The sequence below is a fragment of the Microtus ochrogaster genome, linkage group LG3 (genome assembly GCF_000317375.1).
Source record: "Microtus ochrogaster isolate Prairie Vole_2 linkage group LG3, MicOch1.0, whole genome shotgun sequence".
NCBI classification, from domain to species: domain Eukaryota; kingdom Metazoa; phylum Chordata; class Mammalia; order Rodentia; family Cricetidae; genus Microtus; species Microtus ochrogaster.
In genome coordinates, this window is record NC_022029.1 from 44,173,124 (window position 1) to 44,194,900 (window position 21,777).

The following is a 21,777-nucleotide window of genomic DNA, read 5'->3' on the forward strand; positions in this document are numbered from 1 at the left end:
ACTGAGGTTTCCTGTTAACATCACCTTTTCTGTAATGAAAACGCAGACTTTTACTCCCCTGAGAGCCACCCCTCAAATACAAGAGCCACACGTTATTTGTATCTGCAGAAAATCAAAAGAAGCCCGGATGTCTATTCTTGAGAAATTGTTCATAAATAAATGATTTACGTCTTGGGAAAAGCATACACTAGGCCAACCTTTAGTTAAATGAAGGGAAAGAAACATAGATGCATGTGTACAGATGTGAAAAAAAAATGCCTACCTATAAAACAGCATCCAGAGTTGCTGGGTGTGGGACCAGACAGCTACTGTCCCAGCACTGAGGAAGAAACTAAGACGAGAGGACTAATGATTGGGAGAGGCCTTCTCTCTCTCTCTCTCCATATATATATACACGTATATATATATATGAATAAAAAGAGAAGTAACATTAAAATTTAAAAAGCAAACTATAGAATCATAATATATAGTGTGGGACCATTTTTGTAGAATTTTATTGTAACAAGACACAGAGAAAAAGTTATAAAGTCTCACACAAATCTATTAAAGGAGCATTTTTCCTGAGGTGTAGGAGACTTTAAAAAGGACACATTTTAAAATTATTACCTTCTCTGTTTTCAGCAGTAAGTCTGCACTACTTCTAACTTTAGTGGGATCTCTGTAGAAGTGTTCGTTTTGCTGTTCGCTTCCTCTAGAGAGATGATGTTGTCCCACAAACGCTCTCAAAGAGCCCCCCCTGTCCCCAGACTGCTTCACAAACTGAACAGCCTTCTCTGGGACCATTCCAGAATTAGATTTTCCCAAGACCGTGGTGGCTGTGTTATCTTTTCAAGGCTCAAATACTCAGCAGGTAATGGCTTCCTCAAGGTCACTTTCAAGTTCTACTTGTACCCTTTGGCCCCCTTGACCTTCTCCTCTCCTTTCCTCTCCCCTCCCCTCTCCCTTTTCTTGCCCCCCTTCTCTCTTCTTCCCTCCCCTCATCTCTTCTCCCCTCTTCCCCCATTCTCTCTTCCCTCCCTTTCTTTGCCCCTCCCCTCTTCCCCATAAGTATTATGCAGACTCTTTATAGATAATTTCATTTGGTCCAGTAACCATTTTTGGTAAGTTTTGGATCATTTTCTAAGCATTTTTTTCTACTTTTATTCCTTTTACATGAGAGGAGATAGCTGCTTCCCAGCCTGCCTGGAATGGCTCATTCATGCTTATGTCACAAGGCTTTTTGAGAAGCTGGGCCAGGGTTAGTAGGCATAGCTCTGTTCTTCCTGCATCAGCACCAAGGCTGTTAAATAAGAGCTGTTTCTGTTGGTTTTGTTGCAACAACTTCTTTTCGAGGTGATGCTTTGTTGAGGCAGTGCATTCAAAACAAACGACGAAAGACCTAGAGCTCTTCCAAATTTATCTCCTATTCCTTTTCATTTACATACATGCAATATAAATATAAACAGTTACAAGATACAGGCAAGCAATCAGGAAAGTAGGATTACCCATTCAATAGCAGGTCTAATAGCTTTTTAATAATTGTGCTTCTGGGAATCTGAACCTATTTATTCATTCATTCATTCATTCATTCATTCATTCCTGGGACGATAGCCCAGTCGATAAGCAAGAAGATCAGAGTTTAACCCCTAGAATACATATTTTTAAAGTCAGGCATGCTGTCCCAACTTTTCAGTCCTGGCTCTGAGGAAGTAGAGACAGGGGATCCCTGGAGCTCACTGTTCATCCTGCCTTGCCTACTTGGATAGATCCAGACCAGATGTCACCAAAGGAATAACACTCAAAGGTGGCCTTTGTCCCACGGTGCACATACATATGTGCTCCCACGTGGACGTGCATCTACATGTGCACACACACACACACACACACACACACAAATACAAGACTCAGAGATGGTAACTTATGTCTATGATCCTAGTATTTGGGAGTCTGAGGCGGAAAAATAGCTGAGTTCTGAGACTGGCTGGGTTACAGACTAGGATAGTATCTAAAAAGGAAAGATAGATCATCTCCTTGATAATAAATGTATTGCTTTGTGATTTTATTAGTAACAATGTGGCAGGAATTATTTTCCTGTCATTAAAGATAATGATAGCATTAAGCATAGAACTTTATGGTCAAAGAAAGCATTTCATTTTAGTTAATTCACATATTTTATCTCATGTCTATCCTTTACTCTTTTTTTATATTTTAGAACCTTTGTGCTTGGGTGTGTTTGATATGTATGTTGTTGGGGGCAGAAAGCATGCTTGTGCCATGCATGAATGTCAGAGGACTATCTTTGGTTGGTACTCACTTTCCACCTCGTTGGAGATGCAATCCAGGGTTGTTGGCCCCGACCATCCACGCCTTGTTCTGTCTCAAGCTCCTATCTTGCTACTACGTCCAGCTTTATGTGGATTCTAGAAATCTGGACTCTGAGATTCATGCCCCTTTATTCATTTTCTTTACTTTTTTATTCTACCCTATCTTTGTGTGTGTGTGTGTGTGTGTGTGTGTGTGTGTGTCGCTCCATCTCTTCTCTGGTTATATGACCTCAAGCATACTTGTTTTCTCTTTGCAGATTAATCTCTCATTTATATGAACTCTTCATGGTAATAATGCTTGGTGTTGGGGAGCATTCTTCTTCCTGTTTGATAAGTTGAAGAGATGAGCCCCATAAAGATTAGATAATCTGCCTGAGGTCTCACAGTGAAGGGCAGAATAGGGTGTTGAATCCAGATGGTCCCAGAGGCTGTCACCTGAACCACAGGCCATGGAAAGTGTGCACAGATCCCGGAGTGTCCCACCCTGAATCACTGGGAAGTTTTGCACTCATTTTTTTTTTCTTTTAAGCCTCCCCAAAATTAAACTAATAGATCTGTTGTATGATAATGTCATTTTCTTAACTTGAATATGTGTAATTGGAGGGACTGTCTGACTGGAAGTGATACCTCCAGGTCCTGAAGACCAATGCCCACTTCTGCCCCTAACTTGTTTTATAACCTCGAGGAAGCCATTTAACAGTTGTGTGTCTCGTTTCACCCATTTGCCAGGTAATGAAGGAGAACTACCTGACCTCACAGGCCTACCCCACGCTTTGAAGGGAAAGTGGGACTAAAGATGTAGCTAAGTCGGCAAAGTGCTTGTTTAGCATAGTGGAGGCCCTGGGTTCAATCCCCAACAGCACGTGAACCTAGTGCAGTCATGAATATCTATAATCCCAGCAGTACAGAGGACCGGAACAACTTCATGAGACTCCTGAGAACTTATCTGAGAAAGGAAAAGGTCACGTGAAGTGTCTGCCGATCCGAGAGTGAAGTCCGTCACCAAAGAAAAGAAGACATGGAGTGGGAGCCGTCGGTGCAGATAGCTTTATTGTTAGTGAGGTGCTGTTGGAGGCAGCTCAGGACTTGTTCAACATATTAAAATTATTCTGTGATCTGTCCCTTGACCGTGGCCCCTGAGAAGTGTACTGTCATGGTTCGCAAAACGGGTCTTGAAGGCTAAGGTAATTACAGTCCTTCCAACGAAGCATGGCAAATGGTCTCTCAATTTGAATTTTCATATGAGAGAAGAAACTTCCATGACAACAGCCCCGGAACTTAATTACAGGCTCCAGGTTTGAGGAAATGGAGACAGTCAATGGCTTCCGTGGATAGGGCGAAGACATTAGCATTGAGCCACCTGGGAAGAGCCGGGACAGTGTGACATCACAGTGACACAGTAATAGCAGCCCGCCACATCAGGGACTTTATGCAGAGCGCAATTCTCTCTTAGTAGCAGCTTGTAAGCACTCTTAGTGAATCCCCATGACACCCCAGCACTCAGGGCAGGAGACAGAAAGAACCTGCAGTGCTTGTCTGCAGAAGGCAGAGCGGCATGAAACATAGATCCTTTAGATGGTGTCTCACTGCCTCGCCCTGGCTGGCCTGGAGCTCACTGTATAGAGCAGATCAGCCTGAAACTCATAGATACCTTCAGCTGCCTCTGCCTTTGGAGTGCTGGGATTATAGGCAGACCTCACCTCCCCGGTCTCATAAATGTCTTCATTGATTTAGCACGTTTTCGTTTTAGATATTGGAAGGCATCTATGCTCACCATTGCTCCACTAGTGCCTCTCTGGTTTGTGTCTGAAGGCCTGGTGTATGCTGGTAATGCCAAAGTGAGTGAGCCAGTGCTCCTGCTTTAATAGAGTTTGACAAATAGTGGGGCGAGACCAGTCATTAAAAAAAATCAATAAATAATCTCTATGGTAACAGAAGCTATGAAGAAAACCAAGCTGCGTGATATGAGAGGGACTGAGTTAAGGGCAAGTCCCCTAGGAGGTGACATTTGGGCTGAGGCCTACATGATGGGACAAATGAGCCATGCCAAGACCTATTAGTGAGCATTTTACGAAGATAATCCACACAGCAAAGGCACAGACTTGGAAAGGCATTATTTGTGCTGAGAACACAGAGACTGGTATGGCAGGGTGCGCTGTGGAATGCGGAAATGCATGCACTGGACTCAGAGGGGGCAGACTCCCTAGAGCAGGCTACCACATGCCATAGTGAAGCCTATTCCACACACAGAGGGAAAACATTGGCGGGTTCTGGACCAGGGGCTGTTGAGATCCTCCATCTCTTTGGGCAGCTTTCTTCATCTCTGAGCTGTGCTGACTACAGGAAGCAAGTGCAAAGGAAAACGGTTTCCAGCGCTTGCAGGCTTGAGCGTTAATGGGACCACTGAGTCTCATGAAAAACCATCCTAGGTTGTTCTTAGGGCAAGATGACATTCATAGTGAGGGTGTCTAATTTAAATGGGCATGAGGTAAGAACATCTTAGATCTAAGCCAATCTCAGGACTGTATCCAAACAACGGTGCTACTTGCCGCTGCCTCAGAACCTCCCTTTGGCCCACAGAAAATAGTGCAGAGGTCCTGACCGATTTTGACCTCCTCTCGCCTGGGGGTCAGACTTAGTGCATAGAATAATCTCACCTGAAATAAGAAGAGGTTACATTTTTCCCCCTACCTATGATGTCTTAGGTAGCGTCTCATTTAATTTCTATACAATATATGTGTCCGTGTGTGTGTGTGTGCGTGTGTGTGTGTGTTCCTGTGCATGCTCAAATATGCGTGTGTGCTTGCCTGTATTGATTTTTATTTATCTTTGAAAACTATTTTTGGAGATGTGATCCACATTCAAGCGTATAGGGCGTGGCTTTTCTGGGGAAAGCAGCATGGGATGGATGGTTAAGAATTTTCTTGTAAACTCAGCAAGTTGGTTTGTTTGATTTAAAAAGGCCTTTTATAAACATTCCTGCTAATGTTTAACATTGATTCATGTTGCAAAGAGGATGAAATGAACCAGCGGTTTAGGCTAACAGCTCATTATTATGAGACGCTATTTCTTACTTTGGCACAGGTATTAAGAGTTAATGCCAGCAGGCTGGGGAGATGGCTCAGAGGTTTAGAGTTCTGGTTAGTCTTGCAGAGGTCCTGGGTTTGATTCTCAGCGTGCACATGGTGGCTAACAGTCATCCATAACGGAATATTTGACACCCTCTTCTAACCTATGTAAGCACCAAGCACACATGTGATGCACTTGTACACATGCAGGTAAAACATACAATAAATAAACAAACAAACAAACAAACAAAAAATATGTAAAAAATATTTAAAGAGTCACAGTAGAAACCATGCACCCATATTCTAAAGGGTAGGCAATGACCTTTGAGTCTGTGAGGTGATGAGCCAAAGGGACAAGATATCTATTACAAAATAAAATGTTAAACTAAACAAGCATATTTGTGTAGGATTTGGGGGGAAAGTTGATCACTTTTGGGTTGGTATTTATCAACAAATAGCACATGTGTTTCTCAGGGAGAAAAACTCTCAAATGTTAATTCCTTCCAGAATTAGGAAAGTTCTAACAGGACAGAAGCCCAAGGATAGGGACAGGACAGAGCAGCTAAAAGTGGGAGTGGGGAGCACACAGCAGGGCTTATGGACCTAAAGATGCTAAATTAAAAAAACTCAAGCTTTACCGGGCAGTGGTAGTGCACGCCTTTACTCCCAGCTTTCGGTAGGCAGAGACGGGTAGATCTCTTGTGAGTCTGAGGCCAGCCTGATCTATAAAGTGAGTTCCAGGACAGCCAGGACTGTTTCACAGAGAAACACTGTCTCGAAAAAACAAAACAGGAAGAAAGAAAGGAAGGAAGGAAGGAAGGAAGGAAGGAAGGAAGGAAGGAAGGAAGGAAGGAAGGAAGGAAGGAAGGAAGGAAGGAAGGAAGGAAGGAGAAAAGAAAAGAAAACTCAAACTTCCTTCTGAGCCACATGTATCCTGGGCCAGACTCTCCTGCCCTGGCTGTTTAGGCTGACAGGGGCTTCATTAGACTCAGCTGTGAGGCACAGGCACTAACCATAAGGGAAAATGGCATGTCACAAAGGCCGGGAGCTGAGGCAGCTGCCATTGCCTCCTCTTGCTTGTTTCTGAGGGTGATGAAGAACAACTCATCCTCTCCTGTAATGCTCTCATCCAACACTTGTGTTTGCTGTGAGGCTTCTGGAAATATTCTAGATCACATATTAACATTAACTCAAGGAGTTAGTGCAATCCCAAGAGCATCCTCAGTGCCTCTGATGTCAGGCCCAGGAGTTTAGGAGTGGCGGGGATTTTGGCCACCCAAGTTTCCACATCTAATATTGCTTGCTCGCCACTTTGCATTCTGCCCTCGAGCCTTAATAAATTGACTAAAGGTTTGTCTGGAAACTGAGATAAATTATGTGTTTATTATGCCAAGTTGAGTAAATACATTTTGAAAGGATCACGAGCAAGCACAATCCAGTTAATTACTTCAAAATCTTTTTTTTTTATTTACTGAATTCTGAAAGCTGTTAAGTTGTTTATTCTGTCACAGTTGTGATCCAAAGATATTGTTGTTGTTGGGCCCACAAGTTACCCATGCATGTTCCGCCTCTGTGCCTGGAATGACTCTGTTCATGAGCCGAGAGGCCCCTGGGGTTGGAATGTGAGTCCAGCTGACTGGCTGTCCCTCCTCTAGGGAAGACACGCATTGGCAGGTTGACATGAAGTCTAACGTGATCTCTCTCTTCATTCTAGATGCTGAGGAATATCAGCCTCCGATATGGAAATCATACCGTGAGTACCAACGACACACAGATCCCTGCAAGTCTTTAACCTGCCTGCCTTCTTGAAGGATCCCACTGGGCTGCAGTGCATGTGTGTTGTCCCATAAGCCGTCCCCATCCCCGAGCCCTAGCTCTTCTTTTCACTGAGGAGATACCTGTGTGAGAGAGAGTAAACTCTGCACTTGTGCCCAGCCAGAACCTTTAACAACCACTGGCCTGTGTGACCCATGTTAAGGCTGCTCCCGAGGGGAGGGGACCTTCTGACTTTCCATGAATTGTACTCTTTGCTCATTACTCCGGGGCTGTAATATCATTCGACATGAACTGTTGGAGAATGGACACACAGTGAAGATGGTCTGATGGCTCGGGGTGACTCTTTAGGGACATAGATCTTGTCTGAGCATCAGCCACCCAGCAGCTCCCGTCATGAAGGCAGGCAATGGCCATTACCTCAGACACCATCTCTCCTTGGTGTCCTGTGTCTCTCTCAGAATTCTCTGTTTGGAGAAGAAAGGGCTGTGACAGGAACGAGCCCACCATGGCTGAGACAGGTGTTCCTCCAAGCTCATCACTAGGTAGCAATCGTTAGTGCTGCTGACAGTATTGATGCTGCCATTGCTGATGCTGTCCACTGAGGACCTGCCTTAGGCTTTGAGCTGCTAATTTTAGATTCTCAGTACAGCCCAACAGGCCGGCATGCTGTTATCCCTACCTCCTCTGTAAGGAAACCATAGCTCAACAAGGGCAGAGGCATCTCCAAAAGGAGTCGGGGGGCATTCAGGAGTAAAGTCTGGGTACCCAGAAGCAAGCCAACTCTTAGGCTGCAAGCAAGCATTCAAGATTTCTTTTCTACTGGTTTAAAATTGTACACAGTGATGTATATCTGTGATCCTAACACTCTGGAGGTAAAGGCAGATGCACCTCTTTAAGTTCTAGGCCAGTCTTGTCTATACAGTGAGTTCCAGAACAGCAAGGTCTACATAATGAGACTCTGTCTCAATAATTAAAGTCTCAGATTTTCTATATATTGCTTATCATTGTAGTCATGTGTCACATAATGGCACCGCCACCAAACATGAACTGGGCCTATGACAACATATATCATCAGCATGGGCCATATAGCACATGTGCGTGCTTGGCTGTATCATCTAGGTTTGTATAAGTATACTCTGATGTATACATAAGCACACATTGCCTAACAAACATTTCTCAGCATGTACTCTTATCATAAAATGATTAAAGGGAGTGTGTACTTTATACATACACATATATGCACCTATTTTTTATGAATATATGGAAGTGCATAAAACTGAACCGAAGTGGGGTCAGGAGATGGCTCAGTCAGGACACTGCTGGCCTCACAGCATGAGAGCCTGAATTCAGAGCCCCAGTGCCCATGTCACACATGCCTCTAATCCTAGCACCAGGGTGGACACAGGAGAATTCCCAGGGCCTGCTGGCTAGCCAGCCTAGCCTCATCCGTGAGCTCCAGGTTCACTTAAGAAGCTCTGTCTCCAAAACTAAGCTGTAGGAAGAAATTTGATATTGACCTCTGGTCTCTATACATTGCACACACATGTGCACACATACACCATACACATAAACCACGTGTTAATCTGAGAGTTGGAATTTCCCATAATGCATACACCAGCCCCTGCCTCATAGTGCCGTCCCCCTCCCCTTCCCAGTGTGTGCTTCCTGTCATCTTATAAGACATATGGCTCCCATGTTTAAAAATTGAAAAACTTGCTGGGTACCGAGGCCTTGTCCCTTCTTTTTGTCTAATGGATTTCATTGTCCTTGGCACTCTTCACTTGTTTCTCCTCCCAGATATATAGCCCTCGCCTTTCTGTGCGGGCACATGCAGGGTCACCTCATTCTTTATTACATGAGCCTGCTCCCCCATCTGTGAAGTTAGGGGCCATGTGGGTCTCTAAGGGCCCTTCCAATCGAGGGCTCTGCTTTCCCAGCTTCGATTCTAAAAGGCAGTGCTAATGACTTTGTAATTGGATGTTTTTGTTTGTTTGTTTCCTAATGGAGTGTGAAGTACTCTCACAGTAAATCAACAAAATATCCCTGGGAAGAGATGTTGGGTGTTCCCTGAGTTACCGGGCATTGTACACTGCCTGGCTCACATTAACAATCCAATAAATATTTGTTGAGCAAATGCCACAACTGGGAGCTTTACTGAAATGCATGATATTGGCTCAAATTCATCTCCTCCTTTTCTGAGTGACCTTAGGCTACCCAATTTATATTTTAAAGGCACTTGCATATCCTAAGGAAGCTAGGAAGAGCCTTGCTAAATATATGTCTACAATACCAATTTTACCCTGGTGTATAAGGTTGAAATTTTGATTTTGGATCTTGAATCATAAAATCTTACTTGAAGAGGGGATAGTTTGGGCTATTTGATACAAATTTAGTGGCATGGGCAAAGTTCTTTATTATAATCAGTCTAATGGGCATTTATTATTCAGAGTCTCCCAGTGATTAGTTTTACTGAAATGAAGGGCATTTGACCCACAGGACACCAAAGCCATGTTGCTCAAAGCCCTACAGAGCATCCCTAAAAAGAGAGGATCCTGGTCCTTGTGGATCAGGGAATTCTTTGTGGTGGGTGTTGTTGCCCTTGTGGACCGCCTCATGGTTTGTTGTTGCCAGGCTCACACTGCTCCATTAGATTCCCGGCGTTATCATCACTTAAGCAACCAACCATCATCCCTTCTGCTATTTCTAATGGTAAATGCTCAAAATCAACAATGACAATATTATGGCCCACATCTACCTCCAACTCATCGGCTAGTGAGAAACAAGACCTAAGCCAGTCATAGAAAAACAACGATCCTTGTTGTCAGTGACAAGTGGTTGCCATTATTTTCACTTATTTGATGTTGTTAAGAAGCATCCAACCCTGTTTGGATGTCATGCCTAATGAAAACTTAGTCTCCTCCTGAAGATTGACTTTAAGAAACTTGTTTTTGGCTTATTGCTAAATATAATGTTCTGGGCTGAAAATTAACAGATTAGTCCAGTTAATAATATAGACTTGACTTTAGAAAGACCAGAGAGACTGGCTTTGGGTATGACCCTGTCCACTTCCCCATCTTCCTTTCCGGTTTCACTTTTCTAAAGCTACATTGTAATGTATTCCTCCCATGTCATCCCCAGACAACCCAGGACCACTGTGGGTACTGGTGCTGTTTGGGAAACAGCTGGGAAAGAGAGCATCCATTTATGAACCCATCAGGCAAAGCATTAGAATTGAATTTCAGCCCTCATTGACCTCACTTTCCTACTCCTGACTTCCTCTCTGTGGTCAGGGTGTTGGTAACTGCTAACTTTCCTAAGCTGATCAGCATCCACTTCTGGATCAATATTATAAAAATCACGGTCAGAAAATGTAGAGAAACACTGGGAGGGGGGAAGACGCGAGCAGGTGTTGGGGAGGTAAACACAACCACCAGGCATGGACACTTGCCAGTAAGGCTCTTTAGAAATTGTCTTTTCCTGTGCTGCAAGTATATTGTCCTTCATTCAGTAACTCATTCAATCAATGCATATTAAGGCAGTGTCTTAAGTTCCTTTACTCAAGGAACCCCAGTGTTACACGATGACCCTAAATCTCTGTTTCCCCCACTCCCTGTGAGATTAGAAGACTTTGCTGGGTTTTTTATTAGACAGACACTATCATCACTTGCTTAGTGGGATCATTTTAGCCATAAACTCCATACATACGTAGCCCAACTACTAAGATCAACCCCCAAACCATGGGCAAAGTCGTTGAGAAAGCATTGGAGTTAAGGACCTAAAAGAACAGCCACTTTTGAATTCACTTAAAATAATAAGGAAACCGTATTTGAATGCTAAGCCAGAACTGTGTGAAACGTGGGGCTGGAGCTGACAGGTTCAAATGCCAACCATTGTGAGAATAATCTGAGGTTTTCCTTTGTGAGAGACCAAAAGCCAGCCAGGCAGCAGATGCTGGGGCTGACAGCTCTCCCAGGAGCCTTTCTCCAACGGGAGGTCAGGCACTCAGAGCGCCTGCCTCTTTCTAAACAGGGGTTTGGAATCTCACCCCCTGTAGAACTGCTACAGCCGAAGCACCTGACAGGAATATGATAGCAGTTATTCTTTGATCCTATTCCAGTCTGTGAGTCATAAAAGTAGTATGTCTGCAATTTGTCAAACCCCATAGGTCTTGCTTATGTACACAGTTACTTGGCTCCCTGCTTTGGGGCCCCACAAGCCTTGTCTTTGGGTTGCCATGGTGACATCGATCAAGCAGTAAATTTTAAGATAATGTTTTGTTAGCAAGGCAAGGCCTTCATGTAGTAGGTGGAGGTGAGGTTGGGACCGGGAAGTCACCCACAAGCACCAATAGCGTGCTCTCATCTGTGAAGTTTGTAAGATATGGCAGTGGGCAGGGTGGTATAGCTCACCTCTTATCCACGGGAAAGGCACAACTCAGGGATCCGCACACCCCTTTAGAAGGGAGTGTACTGTAGAGCCTAACCTGGAGGCCCATCTCAGTCCTAGGAACTTACGGCTTTGAGTGGGTTCAGGACTATCCAGGCATGAGCTTTCCCACATGGCCCACAGAAACCTGTAGACTTGTCGCTGTGTTGTTAGGGTGGGTCAAGTTTATCATTAAAGAAAAGAATAACATATTAGCTTTCTCAATAAGTAGATTTCAAGGGTAGCTAGGCATCCCTTTCTCTACCTCCATATTCCTCAGTGACCACCATCCCTGCCAAACAGGTTGGTCCAGTGAAAGAATTCTCTCCTGTGCTGGAGAGGTGTGCCCCCTTACCCCTCCCCTGCCTCCACTGTCCAGGGAAGTCCTACAATATGCATGGGACATTTCTGCAGAAGCAGATTCTACCATGTCATCTCTCCATCTTAAAAGTGGTTCATTATTGCCTTTTGCTTGGGAAATGTGTTTGTTGAGTTAAATCTGTAAGTGGCACTTTCAGATTTTGTGACATGTTTCAGTTACCTTCAAAGTGCCTTGGAGAATTATTCCCATGGGTGTTTGTTTTCGCTAACCCTTCAAACGATGGTCAGGCTCTTACTGAAGGCTAGGATAGGAAGCTGCCAAGCTTGTTTGGTTTCCGCTGCAGTTGGCTGTTGTATCAACCTCTGGAGGCAGAGACACAGGACCTGAGTGGTATGCTGGCTTCCCTTCCAAACTCTGCTGCTCAGAGAGCATGAGCAAGCCTTAGGATTCCGTAGCCTTCTGGCTAAGAGAAGGGCCGTCAGTTAAGGATGTCGGTGTGAGGGGCCAGGAGTAGGGGTGCCTCTCTAGCTTATTGGACTGCAGAGGCTTGTTCTTCTTCCAGACAATGCCTGGAGTTTCTGTTCTCAGGTGTGTGGTTGATGATCCTGCATTTCTCTATGCTAAAGTGCCTAGGGCCCCAGAAGGTGAGGTTTTGGGATTTGGGCTACTGACATTAAGCCCGCTGCCCGGAAGTGCACCACTGCCTGCATCCTTCAGTTCCACCAACAGTGTCTTCTCATTCAGGGTGTCTCCCTCTTGCTCTGTCATCATGCATGCTTTCTCAGTCTCTGTTTTATGTGATTAAAACCCTGTCTTCCCTCTTCCATGCTTTCCAGTGCTCCTGGCTGGTCTTCCTTCAGTGGGGCAAAAGGTAGCGCCTCCACCCCTGACTGTGTACTCGAATCTTCTGGAGAGGTCCAGAACAGATTCTGAAGGTTCCTTCCAGATTCACAGAGTGGATCTTGCCAGAGATGGAGACCAGGAATCTGTATTTTATGATGGCTTCCAGAAATTCTAATGGAACCAGCCCCTCTTGGGATTTTTCCACCAATTACGTTAGAGACCTGCTGACTTTGGGGCCTGGATATCCAGGCTTTGAAACTTGCTGTAGTAGTCCTGTTGTCTGTGTAACAGTTGGTGTCTTCAAAGTGTGCAGACATCTCCATGGCTTCATTAGCATGAGTGAATAAGTCATGGAGGAAACTGAATCAGAAGAGTCAATGAGAACATGCCAGAAATTCTGACTTATACAGCAGTGTCCTAGCAACAATAGTGTTCTTGTGTGCTTTCTGTTGCTGTCATAAACACCATGACCAAAAGTGGTTTGAGAAGGAAAGGGTTTATTTGGCTTATCATCATAGTTCATTATTGAGGGAAGTTGGGGTCATGAACTCAAGGCAGGAGCCTGGAGGCAGGAACTGAAACAGAGACCATGGAGGAACGCTGCTCACTGGCTTGCTCTCCATGGCTCCCCTGGCCTACTTTCTTATATGCCCTAGGATTATGTGCCCAGGTGTACGAGTGGGCTGGGTCCTCCCACATTGATCATTAATCAGCAAAGACTAGGAAATAGCTCAAAAAAATGTTCACCATTCCTAGCATTTAAGGAAATACAAGTCAAAACAACTCTGAGATTTCATCTTACTCCAGTAAGAACAACAAAGGTCAACGGAATGGCTGACATCAAACTGGAGGCAAGGGACAACCATTCACTCTTGGTGGGACTGCCAACTGATCCACTCACTGTGGAAATCATTGTGGAGAATTTTCAAACAGCTAAAAATAGGTCTACCATACGACCCAGGTACTCCTTTCCTTGGCATATCGCAGAAGGATGGAACATTCTACACCACAGATTCTTGCTCAGACAAGTATTACAATAGCTAGGAAATGGAAACCCCTAAATGTCGTACAGTAAACACAACTGATGAATAGATAAAGAAAATGTGTTTCGGATGCAGTAAGAAATACTATTCAGTGGTGAAGAAAGATGAAACCATGAACTTTACAGGTAAACAGAGGGAACTAGAAAGATCATATTGAGTGGTGTAGCCCAGACCCAAGAAAGACAAGAATTGTATGTTCTCACTCATCCGAGGCTCCTGATTCCAAATCTTCATAGCTTGGAGTACTGTAGAAACCAGAAAAATCAGAGGGATCATTGCAGGGTTGGGCTGGGGGAAAAGTAGAGAGTGGAATAGGAGGGTACATGTGATCTGATCAAGAAAATGAAAAAAAAGTAGAAGGTTCTAATTAGGGAGAAAGGGGGATAAATACAGAAGGGGAAAAGGGTGGTAAAATAAGGGTGTTGAAAAAAATCCATAAAGAATCATAGTCCTGACTATCTACCTAAAAATACATATAATAAATGTAAGTCTGTGATTAAATACACCTGTACGATTTAAATGAAATTTTCCATCTGGGCTGACAGTGAACCATCCAAGAGCTATAGACTGACATCAGCTATCACAAAAACAATACTAGGCATGAGAAGCTCCTTTTTAAGTTGTTGTTCAGGGTTATCCAAGAGACTTGAAAACAGATGCTATTGCTGTTGTACTTAGTTGCCCCTCAGAGGTAGAAGAGAAGTCCTCATTGCTGAAGGCTCTATCCACTTTAGACACAGAGCACAGAAACCCCTGAGCTGGAACTGATCTCAATGTCTTCCAGAGGACTAGATTTCATGGTGCCATAAGGCATGGTGTCCTGCCAGCTTCCAGAGGGATGCAACCAACAATCCTACCCAGCTGTGATGCCTAGGAAGCACAGCAATGGCCAGCATGGCACCATTACCCTAAGAGTGCAGTAGTGGCCAGCACACCTTGGTGGTAACCAACAACCCTCTAATTGTACTTAAGACCCACTCAACAAGAGGAAAATTATTCTTGGTACTGGAAGCATAGCCAACTACCCAGGAAGTCATGGGTCTTGGAAGAAAAAACTATAACTGCCACTTTACTAAACAAGCATAGTTCCTAACTACACTCTAAATCTCTATCCTTATACCCACAGATACATGTAGTTCTCCCCCTCATCAAAGAAACCTCTCTTTGTAATAGAAGGAGACCATCACAGAAAACCATAACTGATGTGGGAATGATTTCTTTCTGATCTGTTGCTTTCATTGGTTAATTAATAAAGAAAATGCCTAGGCCCATTTGATAGGCCAACCCTTAGGTGGGTGGAGTAAACAGAACAGAATGCTGGGAGAAAGAAAGCTGAGTCAGTGAGTCGCCATGATTCTCCCACTCCAGACAGACACAGGTTAAGATCTTCCCTGGTAAGCCACCTCGTGGGCTACACAGATTATTAGAAATGGGTTAGATCAATATGTAAGAGCTAGCCAATAAGAGACTGGAACTAATGGGCCAAGCAGTGTTTAAAAGAATACAGTTTCCGTGTAATTATTTTGGGTATAAAGCTAGCCAGGAGGAGGGAAGCAGCCCGCCGCTCCTATTACAACACATAACCAACCAAAATGCAAAGTTGTGGAGCCCAGTCCCAACTGGAGGAAGGAGTGGGAAGATTGTAAGAGACAGAGAAACAGGGAATTTGCTGTGATATTGCATTATAGGAATGTCAGAAGCTACACCCGTAAAGTCTCACCAGTGACTGCTCAAACGAGCCAAACAAGGGCAATAGACATGCTAACACAGGTGGGAGGAAGCTCATGAAGCCTTATCCCCACACAGAGAACTGCAGGCAACTAAGGAACACTGAGAGAAGGAGAAACGGTCTTCTCCAGGAAAGAGCACACCAACAGGCTAACAGTACTAAATGGTCAGCCCTAAAAACATGCGCACAGGTAACATTATACAGTCTAAGCAAGTTGTATTCAGGGATATCTATGTACATACATGCTTATATATGTACATACCAAGTTAATAAAAAAGAGACCATGAATTTGAAAGAGAACAAAGGAGGAATACATGGGAAGACTTAGAGGGAGGAGAGAGAAGGGAGAAATGATGTATTATATTATAATCTCAAAAATACAAAAAATAATTTTTCAAGAGAGAAGAAAAACACCCCCACAGTCTTACTCATGGACCAGTTTGGCAGAGGCATTTTCTCCCATGAGACTCCCTCTTCCTGTCAGCCTTTCTTCTGTACCCCCACCCCATCTCTCAAGGAAAGACCATGGTCTTTTTATCCTGATGACCCAGGGAAGCTACATGTCTTCCTCTTGTGCCAGTTCTTGAAGCTCTTGTCCCGCGTGGATGTAGTGTCTCTACATGCCTCCCCCGTAGAACCAGATTCTTCTCGAAGGCACAGCCATTCCTTGCTCAAGTTCTCTGTTATAGTCCTGGGGACACTGCAGCAAGCCTAGTAGTTGTCCTTGTGACCCTACACTATAGTCAGGACAGATAGGATACAAGAAATCAAGATTTGCTTTTTATTTCTTAGTGGTGTTTGTGGCAACCAGTGTTGTTTAGAAACAAAGGAGCAGAGAGAGCTGAGTGAAGATTGTGTTCTGCACAGACCCAGCTGTGCAGGCTTCCTGGAGACACCAAGGGAAGGGTGGAGACCTTCCTGGATGCAGTGACTTATTTTATGGATGCCTCAGGAATGATCCACAGCTGGAGGGAGCAGCAAGTGCAAAGGGCCTGAGGCGCAGGAACAACGAGACCAGGACTTGGCATTCAAAGGTCACAGTGCAGCTGAGTGTCCTCACACAGATGATTAACTTCTCTGTGTGTCTTTCCTCATCAGAAAAGCAAGGACGTAAACAATACCAAGGTTGTTTTCTGGAGCTTGTGAAGACACACAAGTGTTTTCTGGGCTCACTGGCAGGCTCTTAGGAAGCCCTCCCCTTCTCTATGCATGCATCCCCTTCATCTTCCGAGCCTCCTCATAGTGCTGACGATGGTGCCTGGGGCACAGCAGATGCTCATACATTTGCTGATGTGACCCGCAAAGGAGTATTTAGCTCAGACTGCTCTTGTCTTGTGGCAGATGCCTGTCCTTAGACTCCTCCATCATAGATGGTGTTCACAAACCCATCCCAAGTCCTCATAGAACTGTCAGCTTCAGGAAGCACTGAGAATGGGAAGAGGGGTGAGGTGGGGTTTTTCTCCCCTTGGATCTAAACCTCTGTAGTGTAGGAGCAGCCTCTGTGGTTTGCATTACCCTCTCTTAGGCCTCATCCTGCTGTGAGCCTGCCAAAGAGTAAGTGGCCTGCTTCTGCAAGGGGGACAAAGGGACTCCTGGTGCAGCCTCCCCGGGGTTCTGCAGAAAGCAAGAGTCTTCGCTTCTCTGTCACTGGCCAACTTATTAGTATGTTTCCCCTCTTACTAGCAGTCTTCCTGACCCTATCTCTCAGAGCCTTTATCTTATTTTTGAATAAGTGTTATCTACGCAGAGTTCCCAAATCAAGACACTAGAAAGATATTCATGGGGAGTTCTTTGTTCTGCTTCTGTCTTCACTGTCTTTTCATCTTTCAAAGGCAATTGCTTTCATGACTTCCTTGTTCCTGCCAGAGTTTATTTATACAGACATAAGCAAGAATGAATCTAAAATATTTCTTATGTCCTTCTTATAATGGAACCATGTGTCACGCGCAAGCTTGTGTGTGTGTGTATGTGTGTGTGTGTGTGTGTGTGTGTGTGTATAGATAAAGCAGTTCTGTGCTTTCTGTGGAACTCTTGCAGATGCGAAAGCTGAAGATTCCCCAGACCTGTCCATAAAATCATATGGTTAGTATTTGCACACGATATATACACAGCCTCCTATAGATATCAGATTGCCTTAGATGATTTTCAGTGCCAAATACAATGTGAAATTCCATGTAAACAGTAGTTTTCCAAGTGTTTGGGGAGCACTGATAAGAAAGAGCAATACGTGTCCAGTTTGTTTCCATATGTCTTCAGTGAATGTTCAGCAAATCCCCAGGCGATGAGGACCTGGATCCTGGGGACTGTCTGTGCACTGTATCTCCCCCCACCCTTATTTTGAACCATAATATATAAGCAAAAGACCTGTAAGGTTAAAGTAAAATAAAGCACAGACAAAAGTTTATAAGACAAAAAATTCTCCAAAAATACAACTGAGTTCATTTTGTGTTGGCCATATATTACATGGCACGGGGCCTTTCCCCTGATGTGTGGTTTGTATACCCAGTGAGACGCCACTGGAGAAAACGAGTGTTTCCTTTGTGAGTGTTTTCACTTGGAGATAGCGTCCAGGTGTGAGGGATGGGCACTTGTGCTGAGTGCTGAGCTCCCATCTGCTTGAGAACTGTGTGGGCCCTGTGCATGCAGCCTCAGTATCTGAGGGTTTATACGTGCACCAGTCCTATTGTGTCTGGAAGGCCTTGTTCCTCGGTGTCTTCCATCATTACTGGTTCTTACATGCTTCTTACCTCCTCTTCTCCAGAGTTCCCTGAACCCTGAGGGGACAAGTTTAATGGAGACATCCCATTTAGGACTGAGTAATCTAACGTCTTTCACTCCCTACACATTGTCCAGTTGTGGGTCTCTGTATTTGTTCTCATCTACTGCAAGAAGTTTCTCTAACGATGGCTGAGAAGACATTGATCTTTAAGTATGGCCGAATGTCCATAGAAATCATTTTATTGCTACATTCTTTAAACAGAAACAGTGATATTTGGTTTTCCTCTAGGTCCCTGGCCTATCAAGTCTCAGGTTTGTGGGCATTTAAACAATGTTGGGTATGGTTTTCATTTTGTGGGCTGGGCTTTAAATCCAATCAGATAGTGATTGGTTACTCCCACAGCTCCTGTGCCTTTATTACACTGTTATATCATGCAGGTAGATTACATTGTAGATCCAAGGGTTTGTACTTGGGTTGGTGTTCACCTCTCTTCTTCTGGTACCATTAACACTAGTTAGTAGAAGTAACTCTAGGTAGGCACTACCTTGACTTCTGTGAGTTCAGTGACTTATCTAGGTGTTAACTTCAGCAGTAGGGCCCTATGGTCAGTTTGTAGAGAGAAACCAATAATCCTGGCAATAGCCTAGGTTGCTTGGGGGTTTCTATGGGCCCCCTTTGTTGAACAATCCAATTAGATGTAAACCATTCCCAACACAGGAGGTTTCATTTGGTGGGTGACATGTCTAGTTGGGTCTTTGTCTCCCCTGTCGTTTGATGGTTCCATTTAGATTTCATTCATGTATGTATGTAGGAGGAGTTTTTCGTCTAGATTGCCAGCTGCCAAATAACCACACGGAGATTTCTTAATTATAAAAGCTTGGCCAATAGCTTAGGCTTGTTTTTGGCTAGTGCATCTAACTTAACCCATTTCTATAAATCTGTGTGCTGTCCCAAGACTCATTTACCTTATCTATGTACTTTCCGTGTTGCTTCTTCTGCGTGCGGCTGGAAACTCCACAGATTCTGTCCTTCTTCCCAGTGTTCTCTTAGTCTGGCTCTGCCACCCAGTCTCTTCCTGCCCAGCTATAGACTAGTCCTCTCTTCAGTAACTAATAAGAGTGATAACCTATTTACAGTGTACAAAGATTGTTCCACAGTATATGTATATATTTTAAGAAGCTCTACAGTAGCAAGTTTCCATATGACCCCTCTGATTTATCTGTCCCTCCCCATATTACCTCTCTTATCTATGTTTTTCCTCCCTCTTTGACCCTCCCAATCTAGTTTCCCATACCCCTCTCCACCCATAGCTATCTATTCTATTTCATCTTTCTGGGGAGAGCCTTCCCTTCTTCGTACAAAACCACTATACTTGTATAAATTATGGCCTGCTTTTCAAAGAATCACCAGCTACCATCTACCTATAAGAGAATACATATCATGTTTATCTTTTGGAGTCTAAGGTACCTCATTGAGGATTTTTTTTTTTTTTTTGGATTTTTCGAGACAGGGTTTCTCTGTAGATTTGGAGCCTGTCCTGGAACTAGTTCTTGTAGACTGGGCTGACCTCAAACTCACAGAGATCCATCTGCCTCTGCCTCCTGAGTGCTGGGATTAAAGGTGTGCACCATCACCATCCGCGGATGATGTTTTTTATAGCTTTATCCATATACCTGAAAATTTCATTTTTTTTGTAAAAGTTGAGTAATAGTTCATTGTGTAAATGCACCATATTTTCTCCATTGAATTATCTGTTTATGGACATCTAGGCTGTTTCCAGTTCCTGGCTATTATGAGCAGAGCAACAATGAGTAACAAGTGTCTCTGTAGTAGAATGAAACACCTTGGGTATATGCCCAAAAGTGGTATAACTGGATCTTGAGGTCAATTGTTTCCCAGCTTCCTGAGAAACTGCCACACTGATTTCGATAGTGACTGTGCAAGTTTGCACTCACACCATCAATGGATGAGTATCCCCCTTACCCCACATACTCACCACAATGAGCTGTCATTTGTTTTATTGATTTTGGCCATTTTGACTGATGGAAGATAAAATCTCAAAGCAGAATTGATTTTCATTTCCTTTGATAACTAAAGATGTTGGACATTTCTTTGTTTCTCAGCCATTTATGTTTCATCTTTTGATAATTCTCTGCTTCAGATCTATACCCCATTTTATTTGGGTTATTCTCTTGATGTCTAGTTTTTTAAGTTCTTTATATATTTTAGGTATCGCCCTCTGTTGTATGAGTAGTTCATAAAAATCTTTTCCCATTTTGTAGCTTGATACTTTGTCTGAATGGTTTTGCCCTTTGCCACACTGAATCTTTTCAATTCCACGATGTCCCATTTATTATTTTTTGTTCTTAGTGGTGGTGCTGGCAGTGTCCTGTTTGAAGAGTTGTTTGCTGTGCCAATGAGTTCAACACAATTCCCCACTTTCTCTTCTGTCAGATGTCCTTCTGGTTGAGGTCTTTGATCCATTTGGAGTTGAATTTTGTGTAGAGTGATAAGCATGAATCTATTTATAGTCTCCTACATGCAACCACCCAGTATGACCAGCAAAACTTCTTAAAGCTGCTGACTTTTTGTTGTTGTTTCATTTTAGTGAATTTGTTTCATTCTATATTTATGGCTTCTTTATCAAAAATCTGATGTCCATAGGTCTAGGGTTTTCTGTATGTGTCTTCAACTTTTCTCCATTGATTAACGTGTCTGCTTTTGTGCCAGTACATGCTGGTTTTATTACTATAGTAGTGTAGTACAGTTTGTGATTGGGAATGGTGGTGCATCCAGCAGTTCTTTTTTTTTATTTTTTAGAACTGTTATAGCTATTCTCTCTCTCCTCTCTCTCTCTCTCTCTCTCTCTCTCTCTCTCTCTCTCTCTCTCTGTGTGTGTGTGTGTATGTCTCCACAGGAAACTAAAAATTGTCTTTTCAAGTTCTGTGAAGAATTGTGTTGGAATTTTATGGGGATTGCATTTGAATCTGTAGATTGCTTTTGATAGGATTGTCTATTTTCACTGTATTTATCCTACTGATCCATGAACACGGGCCATCTTTCCATCCTCTAATATCTTCTTTGATTTCTCTCTTCAGTGTCTTACTATTTTTTATTATATGAGTCTTTCAGCTGATTGGTTAGAGTTGTCCTAAGATACATGTTTGAAGCTATTGTGGAAGGTATTATTTCCCTGTTTTCTTTCTCAGACCATTTGTCATTCATATATAGGAAGGCTACTGATTTCTGTAGGTTTTGCTTTTATATACTGCTACTATGCTGAAAATGTTTATCAGCTATAGGAGCTTTATGGTGGAATTTTTAGGGTTCTTTATGAATATAATATCATCTACAAACAAAGATGCTTTGACATCTTTCTTTCCTATTTGTATCCAGATTTATCTCCTTCAGTTGTCTTATTGTGATAGGTAAGACTTCAAGTACTAGGTTGCCTGTGGCCATGTCAGAGGAGCAGCAGGTGGCACTTGAGCTTCAGGGCATTGGCCAACCAGAATGCAAGGTACTGATGGGCAAATCTCAGAAGGGAAA

General features: G+C 43.5%; 1 protein-coding gene across 1 annotated transcript in view; it reads left to right on the forward strand.

Moving 5' to 3' along the window:
* Chn2 (chimerin 2) overlaps positions 1-21,777 on the forward strand; it is a 279,816-nt gene that overhangs the window by 133,674 nt on the left and 124,365 nt on the right. Inside the window, exon 2 of the mRNA XM_013351372.2 lies at positions 7,086-7,124. Within this exon, the coding sequence (XP_013206826.2) occupies positions 7,086-7,124 (39 nt within the window). The remainder of the gene's footprint in view (positions 1-7,085; positions 7,125-21,777) is intronic.